The sequence below is a fragment of the Tachypleus tridentatus genome, chromosome 2, assembly GCF_004210375.1.
Source record: "Tachypleus tridentatus isolate NWPU-2018 chromosome 2, ASM421037v1, whole genome shotgun sequence".
NCBI lineage: Eukaryota > Metazoa > Arthropoda > Merostomata > Xiphosura > Limulidae > Tachypleus > Tachypleus tridentatus.
Genome location: NC_134826.1, coordinates 148,488,988 through 148,516,109, shown reverse-complemented (window position 1 = coordinate 148,516,109; position 27,122 = coordinate 148,488,988). Strand labels below are relative to the sequence as shown.

At 34.3% G+C, this 27,122-nt stretch overlaps 1 protein-coding gene across 2 annotated transcripts; it reads right to left on the bottom strand.

The window, feature by feature from the left end:
* Window positions 1-2,304: 2,304 nt before the first annotated feature.
* On the bottom strand, window positions 2,305-26,872 carry LOC143236738 (uncharacterized). Of its 2 annotated transcripts, none has more exons than XM_076475216.1 (4): window positions 26,399-26,872; window positions 21,725-21,958; window positions 18,599-18,713; window positions 2,305-2,459 (listed from the first exon to the last, which is right to left on the bottom strand). In XM_076475216.1, exons 2-4 carry the CDS (start codon window positions 21,908-21,910, stop codon window positions 2,368-2,370), a joined length of 393 nt encoding a protein of 130 aa, XP_076331331.1. In that variant the 5' UTR covers window positions 21,911-21,958; window positions 26,399-26,872; the 3' UTR covers window positions 2,305-2,367. Both variants share the same exon structure in this region; 1 of them encodes a protein (XP_076331331.1).
* Window positions 26,873-27,122: the final 250 nt, after the last annotated feature.

Genomic DNA, 27,122 nt, shown 5'->3' with positions numbered 1-27,122 from the left:
ATTGCGGGTATTTTGTTACTAGGAAAAGCTTACGTAAGGTGGACATATTTGCTGTTTTCAACCATAACAAAACAATCTTTACATAAGAGCCTATGTTTATATGTGAATATAGTGACGTGCCTCCAAAATTGCCACGAGCGGCATGTTTGGCATCTGTATCTTTGATTCTGCGAAGTTTTGACTATTTCCCAGTGCAATATATCATTAATACTGTTTTTTGGTAAGGATTTTCGGAAAGCAAAAAATACAAAATGACATAGGGTCACAAATTTTAAAAGTGGAACATATTTATCATTACCCAAGGATGTAAAGACATTCGCACAAAACGCTTTCAGAGTTCCAACAAGTTCCAAACTACTATTTCAAGCTAATCCGGACCAGCGGTCCTATCTGCAATATGAAAAGTATAGTTACGGAAGAGAACCCTTCAACCCCAAAAATGTCATCATTGCGATAAGGCTAGCCATACCTTCTGGCATCGCTAACGGGATTAAGAAATAATTTGAGGTTAATAAAAGCACACGAGCCGAAAATTATGCAAGCTTATAACCACGCCACAAAACTAACGTCTGTTTCAATTAAACAAAGTATGAGAAAAACAGCAGTTCCATTCAGATCTAATGGAATTTTGGTTTGCTTTACGTGGTCTAAAAGCTAACGTAACATTAGTGTATAAGGCCAGTAGAAAGTCTTTAAACATGTGATGATGTGATTAACTTCACCGCCTCTCGATAAAGATTGTTACCATAGAAAGTGCAGTGTCGGATGGACATGTGTGATGTTAGATTAACTTCACCGCCTCTCGATAAAGATTGTTACCATAGAAAGTGCAGTGTCGGATGGACAGCAGTAGACAAGAGTGGTTATCAAATTGAGCATTACAGAAGTTAAAGGGACTTCAAGGGAGATTTGAAATATTGTTTTACAGAGTGTGATTATTCCTGGGTATTTTCAAAAATACATAAAAAGGAAGAGGGGAACTATTCTTAGTTATAATAATTATTACACTGTCTAAGCACTAAATAAGGGTATACCAAACTGATTTTAAGCCTTTCTTGTTAAAATGGCGACGGCCAATCGTGACTGAGGATAAATGATGATAGCAAAAGCAGTTCCAAAAACATTCACGGGATGTGAAACATCGTTCTTGTAAGTGCGATTAACCCTAATTATATTCATAACATTATAAAAAAATTATGACTATTTTATATCGTTTTTTTCTAATTACTGTGTTTTATAACGTTATTTAGTTCATATATCAGTGTAAAGAAACAGTTGATGTATTCATACGCTACTAATACAAAGTTTAATGGGGAATTTAGTTGAAAATGAGTTAATATTTTAACACTAAATTACTATAACTTAGTGTTGTAAATGAACACTATTTTAACATTTCCTTTTAAAATGCTTGTAAGTTTAACTGAATTTCAACACATTTAAGGAACTCGTTATTAATAAATAATATTTTCTTTATTTGTTAAATTCGCGGAGAGAATTTGCACTCATACCTCTTATTTAGAAGTAATAAACTAGAGGAAAGCCAACCATACACTCGGACTTCTCCAGTGAAGTAATGCGATTGACATCACTTTATATCGTTCCCCTCGTCCTAAAGATGAAGCATATTCGGTGATAAACTTCGAAACCACAATCTGCAGGTTTCGAAACAGTAACCCTAGTCATCAGTACCATGTCAGGGCTTTACCAGCTTTGATATTTGAATAAGTAATACATGTTTTAGTTGTATTACTTTTATGTATTCTCATTTAGATAAAATAATAGTGCACTGTTTTAATTTTCACAAATCATTAATACAATAATGATGTAATGCTTCTCATGTATGTTAGATATTAGATATCCAGGAGGGTCAGGTGCAAATGACCTCTAAAACAACCTATCAGTTTAATCATTTGTTTTGAATTTCGCGCAAAGGTACACTAGGGCCATCTGTGCTAGCTGTCCTTAATTTTGCAGTGAAAGACCGGAAGGAAAACAGCTGGTCATCACCATCCATCTCCAGTTCTTGGGCTACTCTTTTACCAACGAATAGTTGTAACATAACAATCAACGGATTGATTGTACCATAATAACGCTCTTACGGCTGAAAAGGCGAGCATGTTTGGTGTGACGGGGATTTAAACTTACGACCCTCAAATTACGAGTTAGGTCCTTTAACCATCTGGCCATGAAAGTCACCAGCTATTAGAGGAAAATGGAATGAATGCTATTATTTAAAGAAATAATTCATGCAAAGATAACGGCTATAAATTGATAAATAAGTCTATTATTCCTACAGAATTGATCAATAATTTCTGAACACTGTTTAATTTCAATAATTATATATCAAAATAACTGTAAGAATAACACTTACATCACTGCAATCTGGGACTTACTTAGACGAAATGGTTCTTTCACGTGGCAACTAGAAACAGCTGTTTTTGAGAAGATAAAACTTTCCACTGCCGAAAAACAACAACAAGAAACATTTGATTAATAATTAATTAGTTGTAAGCACTTAAATGTAGTCACACCGAATAATGAAAAAGAAAGCATCCTCAGATTTTCCTTATAAATAGACCACAAGTAATTTTACTTTATGAGAAGAAAATATTTTAAACATTCTAATCGTTCTTATATAATTGTAATAAAGGAGTCACTGATTAATTGTGAAAAGTGTTATATTGATTAAACCTCAGTTTTTTTAAAAGGTCGTAAAAATACGTTACTGAACAAGATACTGTCTTTTTACCTGCACCCTGTCTAATGGCTCAATTATAAGTCTGAAGGCTAAAATTTGGGTTTTAATACCCGTTTCGGGTTGACTACAAATAATCCTTTCCGTAGCTTTATGATTAATGACAAAAATAAACATTTGCTCCGATAACTGACTTAATTTTTTAAACTACTTTATGTGTTTGTAGTTTTGGCACGAAGCTACCCATCATAAATATCAAAACCCGTTCACAGCAGCGTAAGTCTTTAGAGTTTTCATTGATCTACCGGGGTGTAAATGTAAATTCCGTAACATTAATTCAGTTTTATACTCAGTATTAAATAGTGTATTTAATGTAGTAAATACTGTATTGTTCCATGTGTCGTTCTTAACATGCTCGCCCTTTCAGCCGTGGGGGCGTTATAATGTTTCGATCAATCCCACTATTCGTTGGTAAAAGAGTAGCCCAAGAGTTGGCGGTGGATGGTGATGACTAGCTGCCTTCCCTCTAGTCTTACACTGCTAAATTAGGGACGGCTCTTTGTTTAGCTCTGTGCTTATTAACAAATAACGGCATAAAATACGATAAATAAATGTATAGTAAATGAATTAGTTTCAGCAGAACATACGGAAAGTACATGTGATATTTTAGACCTGATAAAATGCTAGCTTGACTAATCCGATTAAGTTTAAATGGAAACTAAACATTAGAGAATCGGGAGAACTAGAAAAATAAAATTGTTTTAAGCAAATTTTGGGACAGGTGTGAGTAAAAAGTACTAAAGATAGGTTTTGTTTTGAACTTCGGGCAAAGCTACACGAGGATATTTGCGCTACCCCTAATTTAGCAGTGTAAGACTAGATGGAAGGCAGCTAGTCATCACCGCCAACTCTTGGGATACTCTTTTACCAACAAATAGTGGGATTGACCCTCAAACTATAACACTTCCACGGCTGAAAGAGCAGAGCATGTTTGGTGTGAGGGGATTTCAAACCCACGACTCTCGGATTACAAGTCGAGCGCCTTAACCACCCTGACCATGACGGGCCAATGGCTTTTGTAAACTTTTATAGGATTGTTAGTGCAATTAGGTATCTCGGTAGAAATGTTGCTGGGGTTTATGAGAAACCTCTTACTGAAATAAGTCTCTCTGATTAAATTATATTGAAAGATATCAACTACTAGACGCAGTCTTCTTTCTCTAAGAAAAGTCAACTGAACAACAGGAAGAGACCTGACAAAATGTTTCAACTTTCAGGCTGATTCTTTAACTAATAGTTTATGTTTACAACTCAGTTATGATACAAACAAAAGTTTCGATGTCATTAATTATGTGCACCTTGTTTTTTTCCTGGTACGTTGCACGAATGCACGTTTCGTTTTCCTGCTGCTTGTGGTATAACACGTTGAACGGAAGTGTTACGCAACAAGCACTTGTACATTGTGTCACTTTTCTTATAATGTTGCGAACTGAACTGGGGCTACTGATCTTTGTATGTGTGAATACACACCTGTCGCAATAAACCTCAGTTTACTTACCACGACTGGTTGCAGGTTTCTTTGTGGATGGTCATGGCATCCCAAATGATCCATATTTATTTGTTTTTCAATATTATTAAATACAGGATGTCGCCATTGCTTTTGGTTATTAAGCACAAAGCTACACAAAGGCTATCTGTGTTCTGCCAACCACAGGAATCAAAACCTAATTTCTAATAGTATAAGTCAGCACTGGAGATCAATACAGGAGCTATCCACACCTTGTAAATTCTAAATTCTCGACACTAACACATTATTGTGATCTAAATGAATGAATCGGGCTGTTCTTACTATTGTCTAAAGTGCTCAGTTTTGGGAAAATGACATCTCTTACGAAATGTTAAAAGGTGTCAACATGTAGTTCTGATGCATGTCTTTGCACTTCTTCTTCATACTGGATGTAGTTGACACACGACTTACTGATTTGCATTTTCAAATGTGTTTTAATGTGAGATACATGACACTGTACTGTTCAAAGATACCAGAATATACACGTGAACCTGGATAGTTATTTATCGATAAAAACCACTTGAAATATGATTCATATGGGCTGAGTTGAAATAGAAACGCTCACTTAAAGAATTATTCCTTCTTTTTCGGATGTTAAATAGACAAAGTTAATAAAACTGTTAATTTAAAATGGGGCGATAGGGATCGTCAAACAATGCTATAAATAATATCTACTTTATTTTCTCAAGTTACAAATCCTTATATTTAGCTCCAACTTTACAGTATTTATTAATTTATTACAAATTCGTAAGAAATAAAGTTGATATTATTTCCAGCCTTGTTTGTTTACTAGAGTTGTAGGTTTGAAAATATAATATTTTCATTTTTATCAAATCTTGTTTCTGTTATTTTTGACGCCCCCTATTTCCTTCCTTTTTAATGAACAGTTTTTAATAATATTGTTTCTCAGGTTTTTATGTTAAGCTGCACACGAACCATTGAATGTTACTTGTTTATCAACAGTTTACTGCTGCTTTGGCCTTTTACCGTCCCACTGTCACACTGAACTTACTCAAAATAAATAACTATAAACACATGCACTAGTGTGCAACTATAACAAACAAAATATAAGGTTTTTCTGAAGAAAAAAAAAACATCTTGAAGGTAAAGATTGTTTCATAACAGAGTTATTGATCGACTTCTGCCTATGTCACAGTGTAATGTAACAAAAGATGTGCAGCAACAAAGGAATCTCATCAGAACGGAATAATGTTCATGTAATTTTACACAGATTAATGTCTTATAATTACATGTAGTAACATGCTTATCAAGTGTTTAGTAGAATAACACTTAGATAAGATGCCAATTACTGACATTTATAGCTTCTACCTTAACACCAATTATTTAAGAATAGCATTAGCTACACGAAATAAAACAAGAGGCAGTGATGATAAAACACACTCACGATTTCAGCTAAACATAAGCACAGTAGTAAGAAACACCACCGTTGTCTGAATAGAAAAATCTACTCTAGTAATCGTTCACTGTTAAAATCTTGCTGAAATGTAAACGCGAAAATCCACGTAGAGACGACAAGCTCGAATAATAATGAACAATAGTGACTCAACTAATGATACGCGAGAGCAAAATGGGAAATTTTAATATGCCAGTTTCCAATTACTGTGCTAGAAAATGCACGAGCTATAGTTTCCAACAAACAGGGCGCCATGAAAGACTGACTTTACTTTTATGGTAGAGGAGTCAAGGACTTTCACAACAAGACAAAATTATGTTTATAATTACTCTAACCTTTTATTTCAATAACATTTCTGTGTGATCCTGCAATGGATGTCATAGCTGTTGTTTAAACAAAACACCTTGTTTTTGTTTGTTTTTGAATTTTGCGCAAAGCTATGTAAGGGCTATACGCGTTAATCGTCCTTAATTTAGCAGTGTAAGGCTAGAGGAAAAGCAGCTAGTCATCACCACCACCGCCAACACTTGGACTACTCTTTAACCAACGAAAAGTGGGATTAACCGTACATTATAGCGTCCCAACGGCTGAAAGGCTGAGCCTGTTTGATTGGACGGAGATTCGAACCCAGTAACCCACAGATTCTGAGACAAGCTTCCTAACCATCAAGTAGAAGACTGATGCTTCGAATATTTATTATTCTTGGTTTTATATAAAACAACAACATCAAGGTACACTTATGAAACATTTTGATACTTTGCTGAGCAATCCAATTCCAATAACAGCAGTTAAAGGTGCAGCCACTCATTATTAAATGGATTAACATTAGACATTTCTCGTCATTGTGAACCCCCATCATTGGTTCATCGAGAAGTTAAAAGATTTATAATGCTAAAAATCGGGTTTATTTACCCTTACCCATAATGGACGCATCACAGGTAGCGAACTGTGTAGCTTTATGATTAAAGCGTTTTTTGCTAACCCTTATAGTGAAACTAAATTTTAATAATCACCACTACAACCACTCATAACCTTGTGTTAGACAAATGATGAAATAGGTGTTTGAATTATGTAAGTCTGATATATAATGAATGGATTTTAAAAAGTGACCATTCATTAGATTTACAAACGATACTTTTAAACATCACTCATGATGTTTGATTTATCGTAGAATGATAGGATTAAGTTTAGACCAGAAAAAAAAAAAAATGGTAACAGCTCAGTATATTATATTTTATCTTCCTTTGTTCTTCTCATAAGTACGTACATGTATGCATATTTAATATTCCTATGTTTAATGGAGCATTAATTTGATATATTCGATACGGGTTAATTTATTATACAGTCTGAAAAATTATAACGTTAAAGTCCGGTTTTCAATACCCGTGGGGCCCGGCATGGCCTAGCGCGTTAAGGCGTTCAACTCGTAACCTGAGGATTGCGGGTTCGCGCCCAAGTCGCGCCAAACATGCTCGCCCTCCCAGCCGTGGAAGCGTTATAATGTGACGGTAAATCCCACTATTCGTTGGTAAAAGAGTAGCCCAAGAGTTGGCGGTGGGTGATGATGACTAGCTGCCTTCCCTCTAGTCTTACACTGCTATTAGGGACGGCTAGCACAGATAGCCCTCGAGTAGCTTTGTGCGAAATTCCAAACAAACAAACAAATCAATACCCGTGATGGGTGGATCAAAGATAGCCCATTGTGTCGCTTTGTGTAATTTAGTAACCAATAAACTAAAAAAATATGCATACATCGCGTGACAGGTTTGTTAGGTGGCCTTCGTTTGCTCTAATGGTTCATGATGAATACGTTTATTCAATGTTATCACCTGACATGGTTATCAGAGTTCTGATGCTCTCTGTAAAATGAGTAAGAAGTTAATGCTCAGAATGGATCATACAGTGTCCTTTATAAAGGATCAGAGGTAAGCTTGACGGCTTATAACGCTAAAATTCAGTTTCAATCCCTGTAAAACATAGTACAGAAAGACCATTGCGCAGTATTGTGCTTGAAAATATAAAAATAACAAATATTTGTGCGTTTGTTTGGTTTCTTTATAATGTGATAAAATCATTCTTATCCATTTATCACATGATAAAGTCATTCTTATCTATTTATCACATGATAAAGTCATTCTTATCCATTTATCACATGATAAAGTCATTCTTATCCATTTATCACATGATAAAGTCATTATTATCCATTTATCACATGATAAAGTCATTTCTTATCCGATGTGCGAGTTCCATTAGTAGACTACTGTACCATTCCCACATTTTAACCTTAGTTTGTACTTCGAGATCCTTAAGTTGGCAATTTTAACAAATGGCTGTTGTGAGCAATTCGCCATCGGTCTAACGTGGCATTAAACGTCAACCATCTAATAAGTTCTTACCGTTTCTCTATGACTTAACCTTACGTCCAGGCGAAAACAAGGAAACATTGGTCAACCTCAGTGATCAACTTTTCTAAGAAAATTTGAAGCATTTCGCTGACTTAACAGAAAACAAAACGCTTATTATAGTCGCACAATGCGTGACAATTATGACGAAAGAAAGAAACAAACATTAAATCAGGTAAACGATAAAGGTGCGCGTAATGCCTTACACACTTGTAATTTCTTGGCACAATAACAAAGCAGCATCTGCCATTGGTACAGTAAAATGTGAGGGTTTGAGCTTGTAAGTAAAGTTTCCTGATTTAAATTATTCTGGCCGGGATTAACAGATATCATACGGTGAATATTAACAAGTTAAATCAAACTGGTTGCGAGCGCAACCTTGAAAAAACTAACATAAAGTGTTGTTACCAGTTTCATTACCTGGGCTAAATTAATTGGACGTGGTTCCAGTTTTTCCTTATCTCGATCAGCTGGCCTGAGTACTGCCGTGTTATTTCAGTCAAAACATTTAAAATAAAGATAACTACGATAAAGATATTTTCGTATAGCCTCGAAATTTCTGTTTTTTAATTAGAGGAGTAGACTGTTGTTTAATATAGGAGTAGACTGTTGTTAATATAGGAGTAGATTATTGTTTAATATAGGAGTAGACTGTTGTTTATTAAAGGAGTAGACTGTTGTTTATTAGAGGAGTAGACTGTTGTTTAATAGAGGTAGACTGTTGTTTATTAGAGGAGTAGACTGTTGTTTATTAGAGGAGTAGACTGTTGTTTATTAAAGAGTAGACTGTTGTTTATTAGAGGAGTAGACTGTTGTTTATTAAAGGAGTAGACTGTTGTTTATTAGAAAAAGTAGACTGTTGTTTAATATAGGAGTAGACTGTTGTTTAATATAGAAGTAGACTGTTGTTTATTAGAGGAGTAAACTGTTGTTTATTAGAGGAGTAGACTGTTGTTAATATAGGAGTAGAATGTTGTTTATTAGAGGAGTAGACTGTTGTTTATTAAAGGAGTAGACTGTTGTTTATTAGAGGAGTAGTCTGTTGTTTAATAGAGGAGTAGACTGTTGTTTAATATAAGTAGACGGTTGTTTATTAGAGGAGTAGACTGTTGTTTATTAAAGGAGTAGACTGTTGTTAATATAAAGTAGAATGTTGTTTATTAGAGGAGTAGACTGTTGTTTATTAAAGAGTAGACTGTTGTTTATTAGAGAGTAGACTGTTGTTTATTAAAGGAGTAGACTGTTGTTTATTAGAAAAGTAGACTGTTGTTTAATATAGGAGTAGACTGTTGTTTAATATAGAAGTAGACTGTTGTTTATTAGAGGAGTAAACTGTTGTTTATTAGAGGAGTAGACTGTTGTTAATATAGGAGTAGAATGTTGTTTATTAGAGGAGTAGACTGTTGTTTATTAAAGGAGTAGACTGTTGTTTATTAGAGGAGTAGTCTGTTGTTTAATAGAGGAGTAGACTGTTGTTTAATATAGAAGTAGACGGTTGTTTATTAGAGGAGTAGACTGTTGTTTATTAAAGGTAGACTATTTATTGTTAATATAAAGTAGAATGTTGTTTATTAGAGGAGTAGACTGTTGTTTATTAAAGGAGTAGACTGTTGTTTATTAGAGAGTAGACTGTTGTTTAATAGAGGAGTAGACAGTTGTTTATTAGAGGGTAGACTGTTGTTTATTAAAAGGTAGACTGTTGTTAATATAAAAGTAGAATGTTGTTTATTAGAGGAGTAGACTGTTGTTTATTAAAGGAGTAGACTGTTGTTTATTAGAGAGTAGACTGTTGTTTAATAGAGGAGTAGACTATTTGTTTAATAGAGGAAGTAGACTATTGTTTAATATAGTAGACTGTTGTTTATTAGAGGAGTAGACTGTTGGTTATTAGAGGAGTAGACTGTTGTTTATTAGAGGAGTAGACTGTTGGTTATTAGAGGAGTAGACTGTTGTTAATATAGGAGTAGAATGTTGTTTATCAGAGGAGTAGACTGTTGTTTAATAGAGGAGTAGACTGTTATTTAACATAGAAGTAGACGGTTGTTTATTAGAGGAGTAGACTGTTGTTTATTAAAGGAGTAGACTGTTGTTTATTAGAGGAGTAGACTGTTGTTTAATATAGAAGTAGACGGTTGTTTATTAGAGGAGTAGACTGTTGTTTAATATAGGAGTAGATTATTGTTTAATAGAAGAGTAGACTGTTGTTTAATATAGGAGTAGACTGTTGTTTATTAGAGGAGTAGACTGTTGTTTATTAAAGGAGTAGACTGTTGTTTAATATAGGAGTAGACTGTTGTTTATTAAAGGAGTAGACTGTTGTTTATTAGAGGAGTAGACTGTTGTTTAATATAGGAGTAGACTGTTGTTTATTAGAGGAGTAGACTGTTGTTTAATATAGGAGTAGACTGTTGTTTATTAGAGGAGTAGAATGTTGTTTTTTAAAGGAGTAGATTGTTGTTTATTAGAGGAGTAGACTGCTGTTTAATATAGGAGTACTCTGTTGTTAAATATAGGAGTAAACTGTTGTTTATTAGAGGAGTAGATTGTTGTTTATTAAAGGAGTAGACTGTTGTTTATTAGAAGAGTAGACTGTTGTTTATAAGAGGAGTAGACTGTTGTTTATTAAAGTAGTAGACTCTTGTTTATTAGAGGGAGTAGAATATGGTTTATTAGAGGTAGACTGTTGTTTATTAAAGTCGTAGACTGTTGTTTATTAAAGTAGTAGACTGTTGTTTAATATAGGGTAGACTTGTTTATTAAAGGAGTAAACTGTTGTTTAATATAGGAGTAGACTGTTGTTTATTAAAGAGTAAACTGTTTTTTTTCTGTTGTAATCCAACAACAGTACCTACTGATACTCAAATAATCCAACAACAGTACCTACTGATACTAAGATAATCCAACAACAGGTACCTACTGATACTCAGATAATCCAATTACAGTACCTACTGATACTCACATAATCAACAACAGTACCTACTGATACTCACATAATCAACAACGGTACCTGCTGATACACACATAATCCAACAACAGTACTTACTGATACTCACATAATCCAACAACGGTACCTACTGATACTCACATAATCCAACAACAGGTACCTACTGATACTACACATAATGCAAGAACAGTGCCTACTGATACTCACATAATCAAAAACAGTACCTACTGATACTCACATAATTCAACAACGGTACCTAATGATCTCACATAATCCAACAACAGTGCCTGCTGATACTCACATAATCCAACAACAGGTACCTAGTGATACTCACATAATCCAAGCAACAGTATTATTGATGCTAACATAATCAACAACAGTGCTTGCACTGATACGCACATAATCCAGCAACGGTACCTACTGATACTCACATAATCAACAACAGTGCCTGCTGATACTCTCATAATCCAATCAACAGGTGCCTACTGATACTCACATAATCCAGCAACGGTGCCTGCTGATACTCACATAATCCAACAACGGTGCCTGGTGATACTCACATAATCAACGGTGCCTGCTGATACACACATAATCCAACAACGGTACCTACTGATACTCACATAATCCAACAACGGTACCTACTGATACTCACATAATCCAACAACAGTTGCTTGCTGATACTCACATAATCAAGCAACAGTGCCTGCTGATACTCACATAATCCAACAACAGGTACCTGCTGATACTCACATAATCAACAACAGTTGCCTGGTGATACTCACATGATCAGCAACGGTACCACTGATACTCACATAATCAACAACGGTACCTACTGATACTCACATAATCAACAACGGTACCTGCTACTGTACTCACCGTAATCAACAACGTGTACTACTGATACACACATTCAACAACGGTGCTTGCAGAAACTCACATGAATTCAACAGCGGTGCCTGCTGATACTCACAATCCAACAACGGTGCCTACTGATACTCACATAATCCACAAGCAGTGCCTACTGATACGCACATAACCAACAACAGTGCTTACTGTACTCACATAATCCAACAACAGGTACCTTTTGATACACACAAATCCAACAACGGTGCTTACGGTACTCACATAATCCAACAACAGGTACCTGCTGATATCACCATAATCAACAACAGTGCCTAGTGATACTCACATAATCCAACAACTGTACCTAGTGATACTCACATAATCCAACAATATACATTTTGAATTACGTTGCAATACTGTAGAACAATGCTTGTTAGAACACATTGTCCATATTGAGTTCAGAAATTGTGCATGGGAAAAGTTCGCATCACAACCCCTTAACCTCAAAATAATTTCTTACTTATACTTCGTCATATATACGTACATATTTCTATACATGTCTTTTAAATTCATTTTCGCATTCAGCAACGGATGCGTTATTTATATTCATTAATTGTTTTAAATGACATTAATATAAACATTTCAAACAGTATATACGACTAATACGCTATGTCTTAATACAAATACCATTAGCTGTCATTAAGGTTTTGGTTCAGAACGTCAGTAATGTTTTGCAACAAACACACAGCATTTACACCTTACACAGCTCTGTATGTTTTTACCTTACACAGCTCTGTATATTTACACCTTACACAGCTCTGTATATTTACACCTTACACAGCTCTGTATGGCTCTTTTACCTTACACAGCTCTGTATATTTACACTTACACAGCTCTATGGGTACACCTTACACAGCTCTGTATGTTTACACCTTACACAGCTCTGTGGGTTTACACTCCTTACAGCTCTGTTATGTTTACCTTACAGCTCTGTGGGTTTACACCTTACACAGCTCTGTGGGTTTACACCTTGCATACTCAGTATGTTTAGCACCTTACACAACTCTGTATATTTACATTACACAGCTATGTGGGTTTGCACGCTTTACCACAGTCTGTTGGGTTTACACAATCTGTGCATGCTCTCTGTTTTTACGCCATACACGACTCTCGTGGTTTACATAGCAACATAATATGTTACGCATACACTCAGTATGTTACACATACGCTAACGCATAGCTCTGTATTGTTTTACGCGACTCTGCATGTTTACAAGCAGAGCTCTGTTGGTTTGCACGCTTACACATGCTGTTGGCTCGCAATGTTGACTTTACGCGTATGCAGTCAGTATGTTTACACAATCTGTATGTTTACACCTTACACAGTCTGTGGGTTTACACATTACATGATCTGTATGTTGCACTTATACGCAATCTGTGGGTTTGCCTTGCACGATCGTATGTTTACACATACAGTCTCTGGGTTTACCATACACAGCTCTGTATGTGTTTTGCATACACATCTGGTGGTTTGCCATACACATTTGCATATTACACACACACAGCTGTTTGTGTGATTTTACACCTTGCCATGGGTTTGCACTTAATGTGGGTTTACGCATACCAATAATGTGTTTTTACACTTATGCAGTCTGTATGGTTTACACCTCTGTGGGTTTACCCAGCCCGCGAATCTTTACACATGCCTGCATCTGTGTGTTTACACCTTACACAGCTCTGTGGGTTTACGCAATACGATATTTACACACCTACGCGATCGCTGTATATTTACACCTTACATACACAGTATCTGTTGGTTTGCGCATACTACAGTCTGTGTATGTTTACACCATACACAGTCTGTTGTGTTTACGCATACACAGTCTGTGGGTTTGCAATACAATCTGTTATGTTACACGCATACAGCTGCTACGATCTCTGTGTGTTTTGCACATACAATCTGTGTTACGCACATGAAATCTGTGGGTTTACACATGCACGCTCTGTATATTTTGCATTACACGTCTGTGGTTTGCACGCTTGCACGTCTGTGTGTTTTGCGGCCACACAATCTGTGGGTTTACACATTACAGCTCTGTGGGTTTACACATACACGGCTCATATTTATGTTTACACAGCTCTGTTATGTTACACGTGAGCTCTGTGGGTTTACGCCTTACGCAATCTGTATATTTACATCTTACCGCATCTGTGGGTTTACACCTTACACAGCTCTGTGGGTTTACACCTTACACAGCTCTGTGTATGTTTGCATACGCAATCTGTTGGTTTACGCAGTACGCTCTGGTATGTTTAGCACTGCCATACGTCATCTGTGGGTTTGCGCACACCGTCTGTTGTGACTTGCATATGCTGTTGGTTTTACACACGCTCTGTAGGTTTACATATTACACAGCTCTGTGTGTTTTACATCTACGATCTGTATGTTTTTACACCTTATACACACTAATGTGGGTTTACACCTTTACAGCTCTGTAGCTATTTACACTTATACGCGATCTGTGTGTTTACACCTCATGTTGCACCATGCAGCTCTGTATGTTTACATGCACGCCGCTCTGTTATATTTTGGGTTTGCACCTTGCAGCTCTGTAGTATATGGTTACACCTTACACGCTATGTTTTACCTTATGCGTCTGTTGGTTTACACCTTACTGCAATCTGTTGGTTTACACAATTACTGCATCTGTTATTTGCACACGTGCTCAATGCATATGCTCTCATGTGTTACGCATTACTGTATGTCTGTTGTGTTTGCATTGCCGCGATACCTGACTCTTAGGGTTTACGCAGCCGCAGTCTGTATGTTTGCACGCTACGCTACTCTTGGGTTTACAGCTTACTGCAGCTCTGTATGTTTACACCATACACAATCTCTGTATGTTTACGCCTTTACACAGCTCTGTGGGTTTACGTTTTACAGCTCTCTGTGCATTTACACTATACACAGCTCTGTATGGGTTTGCACCTTACACAGCTCTGTATGTTTACGCTTACCGCTCTGTATATTTACGCCTACATCTGTATATTTATTTACAATCGTTTACACCATACACGCAGCTCTGTTGGTTTGCACCTTACGCGCAATCTGTTATGTTACACGTATGTTACACGCTCTGTGGGTTTGCACATACGCGATCTGTATATGCAGCATTTTACACGATCTGTTGGTTTGCACCTTACGCAGTCTGTATGTTTACACCTTACAGTATGTGGGTTTACACTTTGCACATCATGGGTGTTATGCTTACTGCAATCAGGCGATGTTTTGCACCTTACGCAGTCTGTATGTTTACCTTACGCAGCTCTGTGGGTTTACACTTAGCACGCGACTATTGGGTTTACACCTACACAGCTCTGTTATGTTTACACCGCGCAGTCTGTGGGTTTACTGCAATCTGGGTTGCACACAGTCACGCGATCTGTATGTTTACCTTACACGGTCTGTGTGTTTACGCATTACACGATCTGTATGTTTACGCGCTCACGCTGTATGTTGCATTACACGCCATATGTTTACACACCTTCTGCAATGTGTTTTGCACTACTGCAAGCTCTGACGTGTTTACACTACACACTCTGTGTGTTTTTTTACCAGTATGTGGGTTTACACTTTACACAGCTCTGTATGTTTACCTTACACAGCTCTGTGGGTTTACCTTACACAGCTCTATATATTTACACCTTACACAGCTCTGTATATTTACACCTTACATCGCTTTGTGGGTTTACACCTTACAGCTCTGTATGTTTACATTTACATAGCTCTGTAGGTTTACATATACACAGCTCTGTGGGTTTACACCTTACACAGCTCTGTATATTTACACCTTATACAGCTCTGTAGGTTTACACCTTATACAGCTCTGTATATTTACACCTTACACAGTTCTGTATATTTACACCTTACACAGCTCTGTAGGTTTCTCAGTTTACGAAACACGATTATTAAATGTCTAAATTTCATATAAGAATAGTGAGAATAGCTCGTTAAGTACGAAATTAGAGCCTACATTTCTGTATTGTAAAATAAATAAAACTCACACTATTTTCTAGTTTTTTTCATATATTCAAGTTACGTCGCTGAACGAAAATAGATAATAACGCAGAAAATATTTGAAATGTGCAAACATATTAACTAACATTAAAATAGCATAGGATGAGAACTGGCAGATAGAAGGTTTAAAACTACAAGGAATTATGGAAAATGAAAGACAGAAGATATAGAACAAGTTAGAAGATACAGAACTGGACAGATATTAAAAGGATGAACAAAAATATGAACAAAGTGCCTTAACTCGTTATTAGTCGGTAAATATTTAATCTAACATTATGTTACATAACTCGTTATTAGTCGGTAAATATTTAATCTAACATTATGTTACATAACTCGTTATTAATGGATAAATATTTAATCTAACATTATGTTACATAACTCATTATTAATAGATAAATATTAAATCTAACATTATGTTACATAACTCGTTATTAGTCGGTAAATATTAAATCTAACATTATGTTACATAACTCGTTATTAGTCGGTAAATATTTAATCTAACATTATGTTACATAACTCGTTATTAATGGATAAATATTAAATCTAACATTATGTTACATAACTCGTTATTAGTCGGTAAATATTAAATCTAACATTATGTTACATAACTCGTTATTAGTCGGTAAATATTTAATCTAACATTATGTTACATTACTCGTTATTAGTGGATAAATATTAAATCTAACATTATGTTACATAACTCGTTATTAGTCGGTAAATATTAAATCTAACATTATGTTACATAACTCGTTATTAGTCGGTAAATATTTAATCTAACATTATGTTACATAACTCGTTATTAATGGATAAATATTTAATCTAACATTATGTTACATAACTCGTTATTAATGGATAAATATTTAATCTAACATTATGTTACATAACTCATTATTAATGGATAAATATTTAATCTAACATTATGTTACATAACTCGTTATTAATAGATAAATATTTAATCTAACATTATGTTACATAACTCGTTATTAATGGATAAATATTTAATCTAACATTATGTTACATAACTCGTTATTAATAGATAAATATTAAATCTAACATTATGTTACATAACTCGTTATTAATGGATAAATATTAAATCTAACATTATGTTACATAACTCGTTATTAATGGATAAATATTAAATCTAACATTATGTTACATAACTCGTTATTTAACACTGAATGGTGGGCTTTTTAAACACTTACTGTGGTAAAACTTTATGGTATAAATTGATTTGTTACTTAGGTATTCTCGCTGTAAGAAACATTTGTACTACATTTCCGATAAGTGGCACCAGCCGAAGACACTTAGATTCGTCATACCTCTATATATTAAAAGAACAACGCAAACCCGCAGAAAGATCTTCATTGGTGAGAAAAGTTATATATGAAGAAGTATTATAAATTATTTTAAACATTAAAGAGTCAAAAATACCAAAACAAATGTAAAAACGCATTATCTAAGTGTCTACCTTGAAAAACAAAATCAGTCAAGTAGCTTAGCAGTATGTCGGTGAGCTCATAGTGCTGAAAACAGGGTTTCAATACAGAAAGAAGGTAAGCAAGAGACAGCTCATTGTCAGTCTTACGTAAACAAACTGCGGTCAGAGTTTCGTGCTTCTTTTAATATTTTCAATGTGGAGTTTATTAAATTAAACATTATAAACCTGAAATACCAAGGATGTCGTTACTAGTTGAATAATAAATAAAAAAAGAACTAGTTTAGGTTTAAGATATAACTGTTGTTGTTCCAGAGCATGCAGCTACTGTTTATTCACGTGTGTAGTCAGGAGTTCTAGTGGTTATGTTTTTATCACTGAGAATGACATTAATTCACACATCCTAATGTATACAGTCGTGGAGTATATTACTCTACATCCTGATGTATACAGTCGTGGAGTATATTCCTCCTACATCCTAAGGTATACAGTCGTGGAGTATATTCCTCCTACATCCTAATGTATACAGTCATGAATTATATATATATTATTTCTAAACTTTTTCTATATATATCAAAGCGTAAAACATTCTATATTACTTTATAATTAGAGCAATTTGTGCCGATATTTCAAGCGTGAACGGTAAAGTGTTTTAGAGTTTACGTGAACGGTGAAAGTGTTTTAGAGTTTACGGTAAACCTTCCACATCAGTGATCTTAACTTTGAACTACTGAGTAGATAGAAAGTCGCCAGTCAGAACCACCTATCAACCACCATGGAGGAGTGACTGTTGCTCTTATAACACATCCATAACTTTAAAGTGTGTGTGTACGTATTCGAACCAGGGTGGTCAGTTCCAAAGTTCAGAGGGTCATCTGACTCTTCATGAAGGTTTGGCTTCGTTTAAATTTCACGCAAAGCTACAAGAAGGCTATATACTTTAACCGTTTTTAATTTAGCAGTGAAAGACTATAGGGAAGGCAGCTAGTCAACAACACACACCGCCAATTCTTGAGCTACTCTTTTACTGATGAATAGTAAGATTGCCAGTCACATTATAACCCCCACATGTTTTGGTGTGACGGGGATGCGAACCCATGATCCTTAGATTGCGAGTGCAGTGCCCTAACAACCCACCGTAACATGGTAAAGTGACATATATTTATGGAGACATTGGTTACTACACATAACAGGCTCTGGGTGACTGAAAAATAGACTTACCATTTTTTACTATTTCTCCCACATCTTCATCAGTACATGTAGATGGCACACAGACTCCGAACATGAAACTCAAGTAATAGAAGTACTGGGCAGATTTGCTTATTTCTGAAAATATCTAAAATAAAAGCATTCTTGTAATAGTCAGTACCTAAGTGAAGCTTTATAAGAGAAACGCCAAAAGAATAGTCTTTACCAAGTACGAAACGTTGAATAACCTCTGTAAGAAATATTATTTTAATAATATTAAAAATACCAGCAACTATCACCCACAAATATTTTTCTCCACAGTTTAATAAATATGTATATCTAAGTGTGAAATACAACGTTTGTTAGTGAAGGGTGAAGTATGAAATATATTATTCAAGTGTGAAATACAACGTTTGTTAGTGAAGAGTGAAGTATGAGATATATTATTCAAGTGTGAAATACAACGTTTGTTAGTGAAGGGTGAAGTATGAGATATATTATTCAAATGTGAAATACAACGTTTGTTAGTGAAGAGTGAAGTATGAGATATATTATTCAAGTGTGAAATACAACGTTTGTTAGTGAAGGGTGAAGTATGAGATATATTATTCAAGTGTGAAATACAACGTTTGTCAGTGAAAGGTGAAGTATGAGATATATTATTCAAGTGTGAAATACAACGTTTGTTAGTGAAGAGTGAAGTATGAGATATATTATTCAAGTGTAAAATATAGATAAATATAAAATCCAGTTTATTTCAGTATATTTTATTTAACATACCTTCTGTATACTACAGAAGAACGAATCACTTAAATAAATGTTACGTCTCTTCTAAACCTCTATAAATATGTTACCTAAAGTGAGTAAAAACAACTCAGAACCTAAACAAACAATATAAACTTTACCACTATGAAATCAGAACTCCAAATATATAATACAAACTTTACCACTATGAAATCAGAACTCCAAATATATAATACAAACTTTACCACTATGAATTCAAACCCCAAATATATAATACAAACTTTACCACTATGAATTCAAAATCTCAAATATATAATACAAACTTTACCACTATGAATTCACAACCCCAAATATATAATACAAACTTTACCACTATGAATTCAAAACCCCAAATATATAATACAAACTTTACCACTATGAATTCAAAACCTCAAATATATAATATAAACTTTACCACTATGAATTCAAACCCCAAATATATAATACAAACTTTACCACTGTGAATTCAAACCCCAAATATATAATACAAACTTTACCACTATGAAATCAGAACTCCAAATATATAATACAAACTTTACCACTGTGAATTCAAAACCCCAAATATATAATACAAACTTTACCACTATGAATTCAAAGGCCCCAAATATATAATACAAACTTTACCACTATGAATTCAAAACCCCAAATATATAATACAAACTTTACCACTATGAAATCAGAACTCCAAATATATAATACAAACTTTACCACTATGAATTCAAAACCCCAAATATATAATACAAACTTTACCACTATGAAATCAGAACTCCCAAATATATAATACAAACTTTACCACTATGAATTCAAAACCCCAAATATATAATACAAACTTCACCACTATGAATCAGGACTCCAAATATATAATACAAACTTTACCATTGTGAAATCAGAACCCCAAATATATAATACAAACTTTACCACTATGAAATCAGAACTCCAAATATATAATACAAACTTTACCACTATGAATTCAAAACCCCAAATATATAATACAAACTTTACCACTATGAAATCAAACCCCAAATATATAATACAAACTTTACCACTATGAAATCAGAACTCCAAATATATAATACAAACTTTACCACTATGGTTCAAAACCCCAAATATATAATACAAACTTTGCCACTGTGAAATCAGAACTCCAAATATATAATACAAACTTTACCACTATGAAATCAGAACTCCAAATATATAATACAAACTTTACCACTATGAATTCAAAACCCCAAATATATAATACAAACTTTGCCACTGTGAAATCAGAACTCCAAATATATAATACAAACTTTACCACTATGAAATCAGAACTCCAAATATATAATACAAACTTTACCACTATGAATTCAAAACCCCAAATATATAATACAAACTTTACCACTATGAATTCAAAACCCCAAATATATAATACAAACTTTACCACTATGAAATCAGAACTCCAAATATATAATACAAACTTTACCACTATGATTCAAACCCCAAATATATAATACAAACTTTACCACTATGAAATCAGAACTCCAAATATATAATACAAACTTTACCACTATGAAATCAGAACCCCAAATATATAATACAAACTTTACCACTATGAAATCAGAACCCCAAATATATAATACAAACTTTACCACTATGAAATCAGAACTCCAAATATAATACAAACTTTACCACTATGAAATCAGAACCCCAAATATATAATACAAACTTTACCACTATGAATTCAAAACCCCAAATATATAATACAAACTTTACCAATATGAAATCAGAACTCCAAACATAAAATATAAATGCAGAAACCCTAACATACAATATAAACTTCATTACTTTGAACCCAGAACCTCAAACATGTAATATAAACTGTACCATTACAAGATTGGTATTCATTGTTATGACGATAGATAGAATTCTTCTACACCGGTTTATCTTACTTGCAAGCGAATCAGATGAAACATTTAGGGTTCTCACAAATTTTTTAGAGTAAGTTGGTACGTGATAAGCATTGGCTATCTTTATTGAAGCATTGGCTATCTTTATTGAAACATTGGCTATCTTTATTGAAACATTGGCTATCTTTATTGAAACATTGGCTATCTTTATTGAAACATTGGCTATCTTTATTGAAGCATTGGCTATCTCTATTGAAGCTTTGGCTATCTCTATTGAAGCTTTGGCTATCTCTATTGAATAAATATTTCACTTTAAAGAAAGCAACGCCCGAAATAAGAAACAAAACAAATACTAATAATAATAATAATAGAAACTGATTTAGTAAAGTGACCAGTTCTGAGAAACAGTTTATTTAAAAATACTAGAACTTTTAATCAAAGTAAGAGGGCTTATTTTAACACCTATATATTAAGGCTCATTAACACTTACGTTGTTATCAAACAATGACTCGTTAAGGACATGGGTTTTTGATACCACTTGTTCTGGTTTGCGGGGAAGTGGTGGATGTGCTTCAATCAAACAATACTTCCCTCTAAACAACTCTTCCTTCCCCTTTTCATCTCTCCCACTTCGTACAATTATATTTATGCATTCATCGTAGGCTCCAAGGTCCATCAGAGTACCCTCTAATATTCCGCTAGGGCTTAGCCATGGCGTCAATCACTGAAAGTAAAAATCGTAAAAAAAATTAATTTAATAGAATATTTACTCCCAATTAACATAACATTTATTATGTCTTTTAATGTGTCGTTTACATGTACCCAATAAACATAATTTGTTAACCTGAAGATAACCAAAGAAGGTTGAAACATTGTTCTGTACTTTATCTTAATAAACGTTTTAATAGCCATATCAGCCGTCTTGAGAATACATATCATAATTTTGTTTAGTTACAGCGTACCTGAGTAAGCAAAAGTTCGTCCTTTATATATAGATAAATAAGACGTCTTCTGGTTCCAAACTCCATGTTTTGACTGGCAGATGATTATACTTTCATATTTGTTTTATCCCTGTATTGTGAAATTAATTTTAAAACATCAGTTAGTGTCTGACATGAAACTAGATTTCTCAATAACGGTGAGGGGGTGGCTGGTTACAAGTTATTTTGATGAATTGTACAGTATTTGGTGATATTCTTATGGTCTTGTTTAAGGACATGAAAGTGGAACTTTGTTGTTTTTACAACACGTTACACAAATCGATAAAAAAAATTACTTTAACAAAGTCTAACATGTAGGTTTCGATACCAGACACATTTCAGCCAACACTCTGGGAAGGTTTGTTTGATGGTAAGCGTATAGCAGTATCTACACTCTGGTCACCAGAGATATCTAAGCCTGTTTTTTATTGATCTAAGCCTTCAGACTTGTAGCTGAGTCACTGGAGAAGTGGACAGGGTCTAAGATAAACTTGTACTAATCATACGTTGGTACAGTTCTGAGTGGTTGTAACGTGTAGGCTTATTTGAAGTTATAATTTTCAGTTGTTACAACTCTTTTTTGGGGGTTACTTTGTGATTATTTCCTCTGTTTAAATCTACGTTTTTGCTTTAGATTCTGTAAGAAAGCCCCCATTGGCTCAGCCGTATGTCTGCGGACTCATACCGCTGAAACTCGGGTTTCGATATTCGTGGTGAGCACAAATAGTACATTGTGTAGCTTTGTGCTAAGATAAAAAGAAATCCTGATATTTTCATCTTCAATTTTCTATTTGTCTTCTCTTTGTAAGAAATTTGATTTTTTAAAATATTATTTTTACTTACATAAGGAAATTTGATATTATTTGAATATTACGATTATTCGCACGGTTTCCTTCACAAAAGACCAAAGATCTTCGAATGTCTGGTTCATTTCACCTACTTGACTGGTCTGGATGCCTAAAGGAACACCATTGTCCAGATAAAGCAAAATGAAATATTATAGCTAGAATATTCTTTGTTGACCTAACTTTTGACTAGTTTGTAAATAGTGGTTGTTCTTGTACATTTTGCCGGCTCTTCTGGTAAAAGTCATTACGTAACTACATGAGGCAGCAGTGTCACTCTAAGTTATCACAGACATAAGATTTTCAAGACACAATTCTATTGCTCATAAACGGATTGAGCTAAATGGAAATCAGAGTTATAGTTAGGTTCTTATAATTTTCAGTTGATAAGAACTACCAGAAAGTCATATTTTAGAACCTGCTTATATTGTTAGTGACTCCATGTGAACTACCAGAAAATCATATTTTAAAACATGATTCTATTGTTTGTGACTCCACGTGAACTACCAGAAAGTCATATTTTAGAACCTGCTTCTATTGTTAGTGACTCCATGTGAACTACCAGAAAGTCATATTTTAAAACATGATTCTATTGTTAGTGACTCCATGTGAACTATCAGAAAGTCATATTTTAGAACTTGCTTCTATTGTTAGTGACTCCACGTGAACTACCAGAAAGTCATACTTTAAAACATGATTCTATTGTTAGTGACTCCACGTAAACTACCAGAAAGTCATATTATAAAATATGATTCTATTGTTAGTGACTCCACGTGAACTACCAGAAAGTCATATTTTAAAACATGATTCTATTGTTAGTGACTCCATGTGAACTATCAGAAAGTCATATTTTAGAACTTGCTTCTATTGTTAGTGACTCCACGTGAACTACCAGAAAGTCATACTTTAAAATATGATTCTATTGTTAGTGACTCCACGTGAACTACCAGAAAGTCATATTTTAAAACATGATTCTATTGTTAGTGACTTCACGTGAACTACCAGAATATTATTTACCTAGTGGTGTTCTTATATCTTGATAGATGTTTAGCAAAATTCATTTTCTATCGGCCAGATGTTTTTAATATCAAGGTCTTGTGTAGTTTCTCGTTTATAAATTATTTTACAAACTATATCTTGACGATTACTGCCGAATAATAATTTATATGACGAATTATATAGCAACTCAGTCCAGCTAAGGACAAAAGTAATAATACAACTATAAAGTTCGAAGCTTATATAAAAATTTCGCTTTTATGTTTCCATTAAAGTTAATTCAAGTTCATGTAACAAGTTTCAGAGGAGGCAGTTTCTCTTCTTGATTATATACTGTAAAAATTCAACATTTTGTTACACACATAAAGCTGTCGTAATTAGGTGTAGTTGGTGCCTATGTTTGTTGTATATTCTAGTTGAAGGTATTGACCAATATGGATCAGTAGGTTACGATTTGTTACAACGAGCATGAGCGAAGTTCAAGGAACTGAATAATTGGTGTTTCATTAATAAAACTGGTTCAAAAGGTTGTTGAACTTGACTAAAATGTAATAACCTTTTTGGATCTCATTTGAGCGATAACGTGTTTGTTTTCTTTGATGAGAATTATCAGAAAAAAGCACCACAATTATAAAGCCCTCAAACTTACCATTGAGCCGCCAGGGAGTTTGGAATTAGATACTGATTCTGTTTAAATTTTGATTTCGAAGTCTAATTAATTCCTGGATATGTTTATGTAGATGGATAATGAGTTAAAACTTGAGAGAAACACGTGAGTTAAAACTGTACTGTAAAAAGTTAAAAGGAGAAAAACATAATGAAATGTGTTTCTAAAGCAGAATGTATTACATATTATGTATTTACAGCAACTGATGTTATCTGTCACCGTCTCTGATTTTAAACATCCTACCACCCTCATTCCATCTTCATGAAACGAAACCTTGATCGGGGTTTAGTTTAGAGAGATAAGCCTGATGAATTCTCTCCCCAACAAGAGTCGTCAGGAACGTTGTGGTTCATCTCCGTCCCTTCTCATGAAAGATTATTTACCTTTACGTGGGAGTTTTCTTGTATTTTGATTTGACTTGTTTAAGGTGGTGAAGTAAGGTGGAGCAGTATGAAAAAAACGGGTGAGAAAGAAGAGTGAAACAAACACGTCACAAGTTCCACCTTAAGGGATAGACTGCTACTTTTAAAACACCACAAGTTCAACCTTAAGGGATTGACTGTTGCTTTCAAAACACCACAAGTTCCACCTCAAGAGATTGACTGTTGCTTTCAAAACACCACAAGTTCCACCTCAAGAGATTGACTGTTGCTTTCAAAACACCACAAGTTCCACCTTAAGGGATTGACTGTTACTTTTAAAACACCACAAGTTCACCCTTAAGGGATTGATTGTTACTTTTAAAACACCACAAGTTTCACCTTAAGGGATTGATTGTTACTTTTAAAACACCACAAGTTCAACCTTAAGGGATTAATTGTTACTTTTAAAACCTCACAAGTTCCACCTTAAGGGATTGATTGTTACTTTTAAAACACCACAATTTTCACCTTAAGGGATTAATTGTTGCTTTTGAAACACCACAAGTTCCACCTCAAGGGATTGATTGTTACTTTTAAAACACCACACGTTTCACCTTAAGGGATTGATTGTTGCTTTTAAAACACCACAAGTTCCACCTTAAGGGATTGATTGTTACTTTTAAAGACCACACGTTTCACCTTAAGGGATTAACTGTTACTTTTAAAACACCACAAGTTCCACCTTAAGGGATTGATTGTTACTTTTAAAACACCACAAGTTCCACCCTACGGGATTGACTGTTTCTTTCAAAACACCACAAGTTCCACTTTAAGGGATTGATTGTTACTTTCAAAACACCACAAGTTCCACCTTAATGGATTGACTGTTACTTTTAAAACGCATCCAAAACACAGATTCGAATCAAGGATGTCAGATCCGAAATCCTGGGCTCTACGACAGAGCCAACTTACATCAAACTGTAGTAGGAAAATATTTATAAATAAATAATTTCTCATTTGATATTATGTGTGTTCGATAAATTTAAATATTTACTTTTAGAAAGCTAGTGAAGGTTGGATGACATGTAGGAAAAGGAACGTTTCTTTCCAGGAAAGCATATATATATATAGGAAACTTTTGGAATATTAGAGTACCAGAAAACATAACTGGTTATACATATATGTGTTATATATGGTTATTAGTGTTATACGATATAAACATATTCAGTCGGGTTTTGAAAATAATTTTCCAGGTTTGCAAGTGGAAAGATATAATATTTAAAATATTAATACAAATCAAGGATATATACTTACTTCTAATGGTCCATGATTTAAGTTTCCTTATCCCAAATATCAGTTTTAACATGCTGGACATACAATGACTTGACAGGTTGGTATCGCCACTCCTTCTTATAAAACTAGGAAGAAAACTACGGTATAGTGAATTCACCATATTTCTGGTATTCCTTTCAGCTTTCTTCCATATCATATAAGCAGATTGTTCTGTAGAGCTAACTTTCGAAGGCTCAGTGGTAGGAGGAAGGGTGTAGGGTGTTGTGAACATGCTGGTTGATTCTAAATCACTCGAAGGGACTGGAACAAGATCTTGTGCTGACGATATTTCTGGTTTGGTTGTATTTACTGATAACACATACACGCTGCTGTGATAAAGCAAGGCGAAGAGGATGAAAACCTTCATTGTAGCGAACACGTTCTTTACGTCTCAGTGCCAGGTTTCTTCACAGTTAAAATCACGTCTCTGTCTCAGCCGCAACAAAGTTACAGCTCAGCACAATTCATGCGATCAGAATATTTATTGGCCTTGAGCACCGGCGTAACTAGTCGATTACTTTTTAGAACAGACATCGAAATGGTTTGTATATTACAACAATGCTCAATTTTACCTTTCAGCTGTTTCCTTGTAGTCACTGATAAGTATCCTCACATAATGTTAGTACAGAATGTTGTGAATTATCTAATTAATACGTATATATATAGGTAATGTATTTGAAAAACATCAAATCACCGATGGTCATCT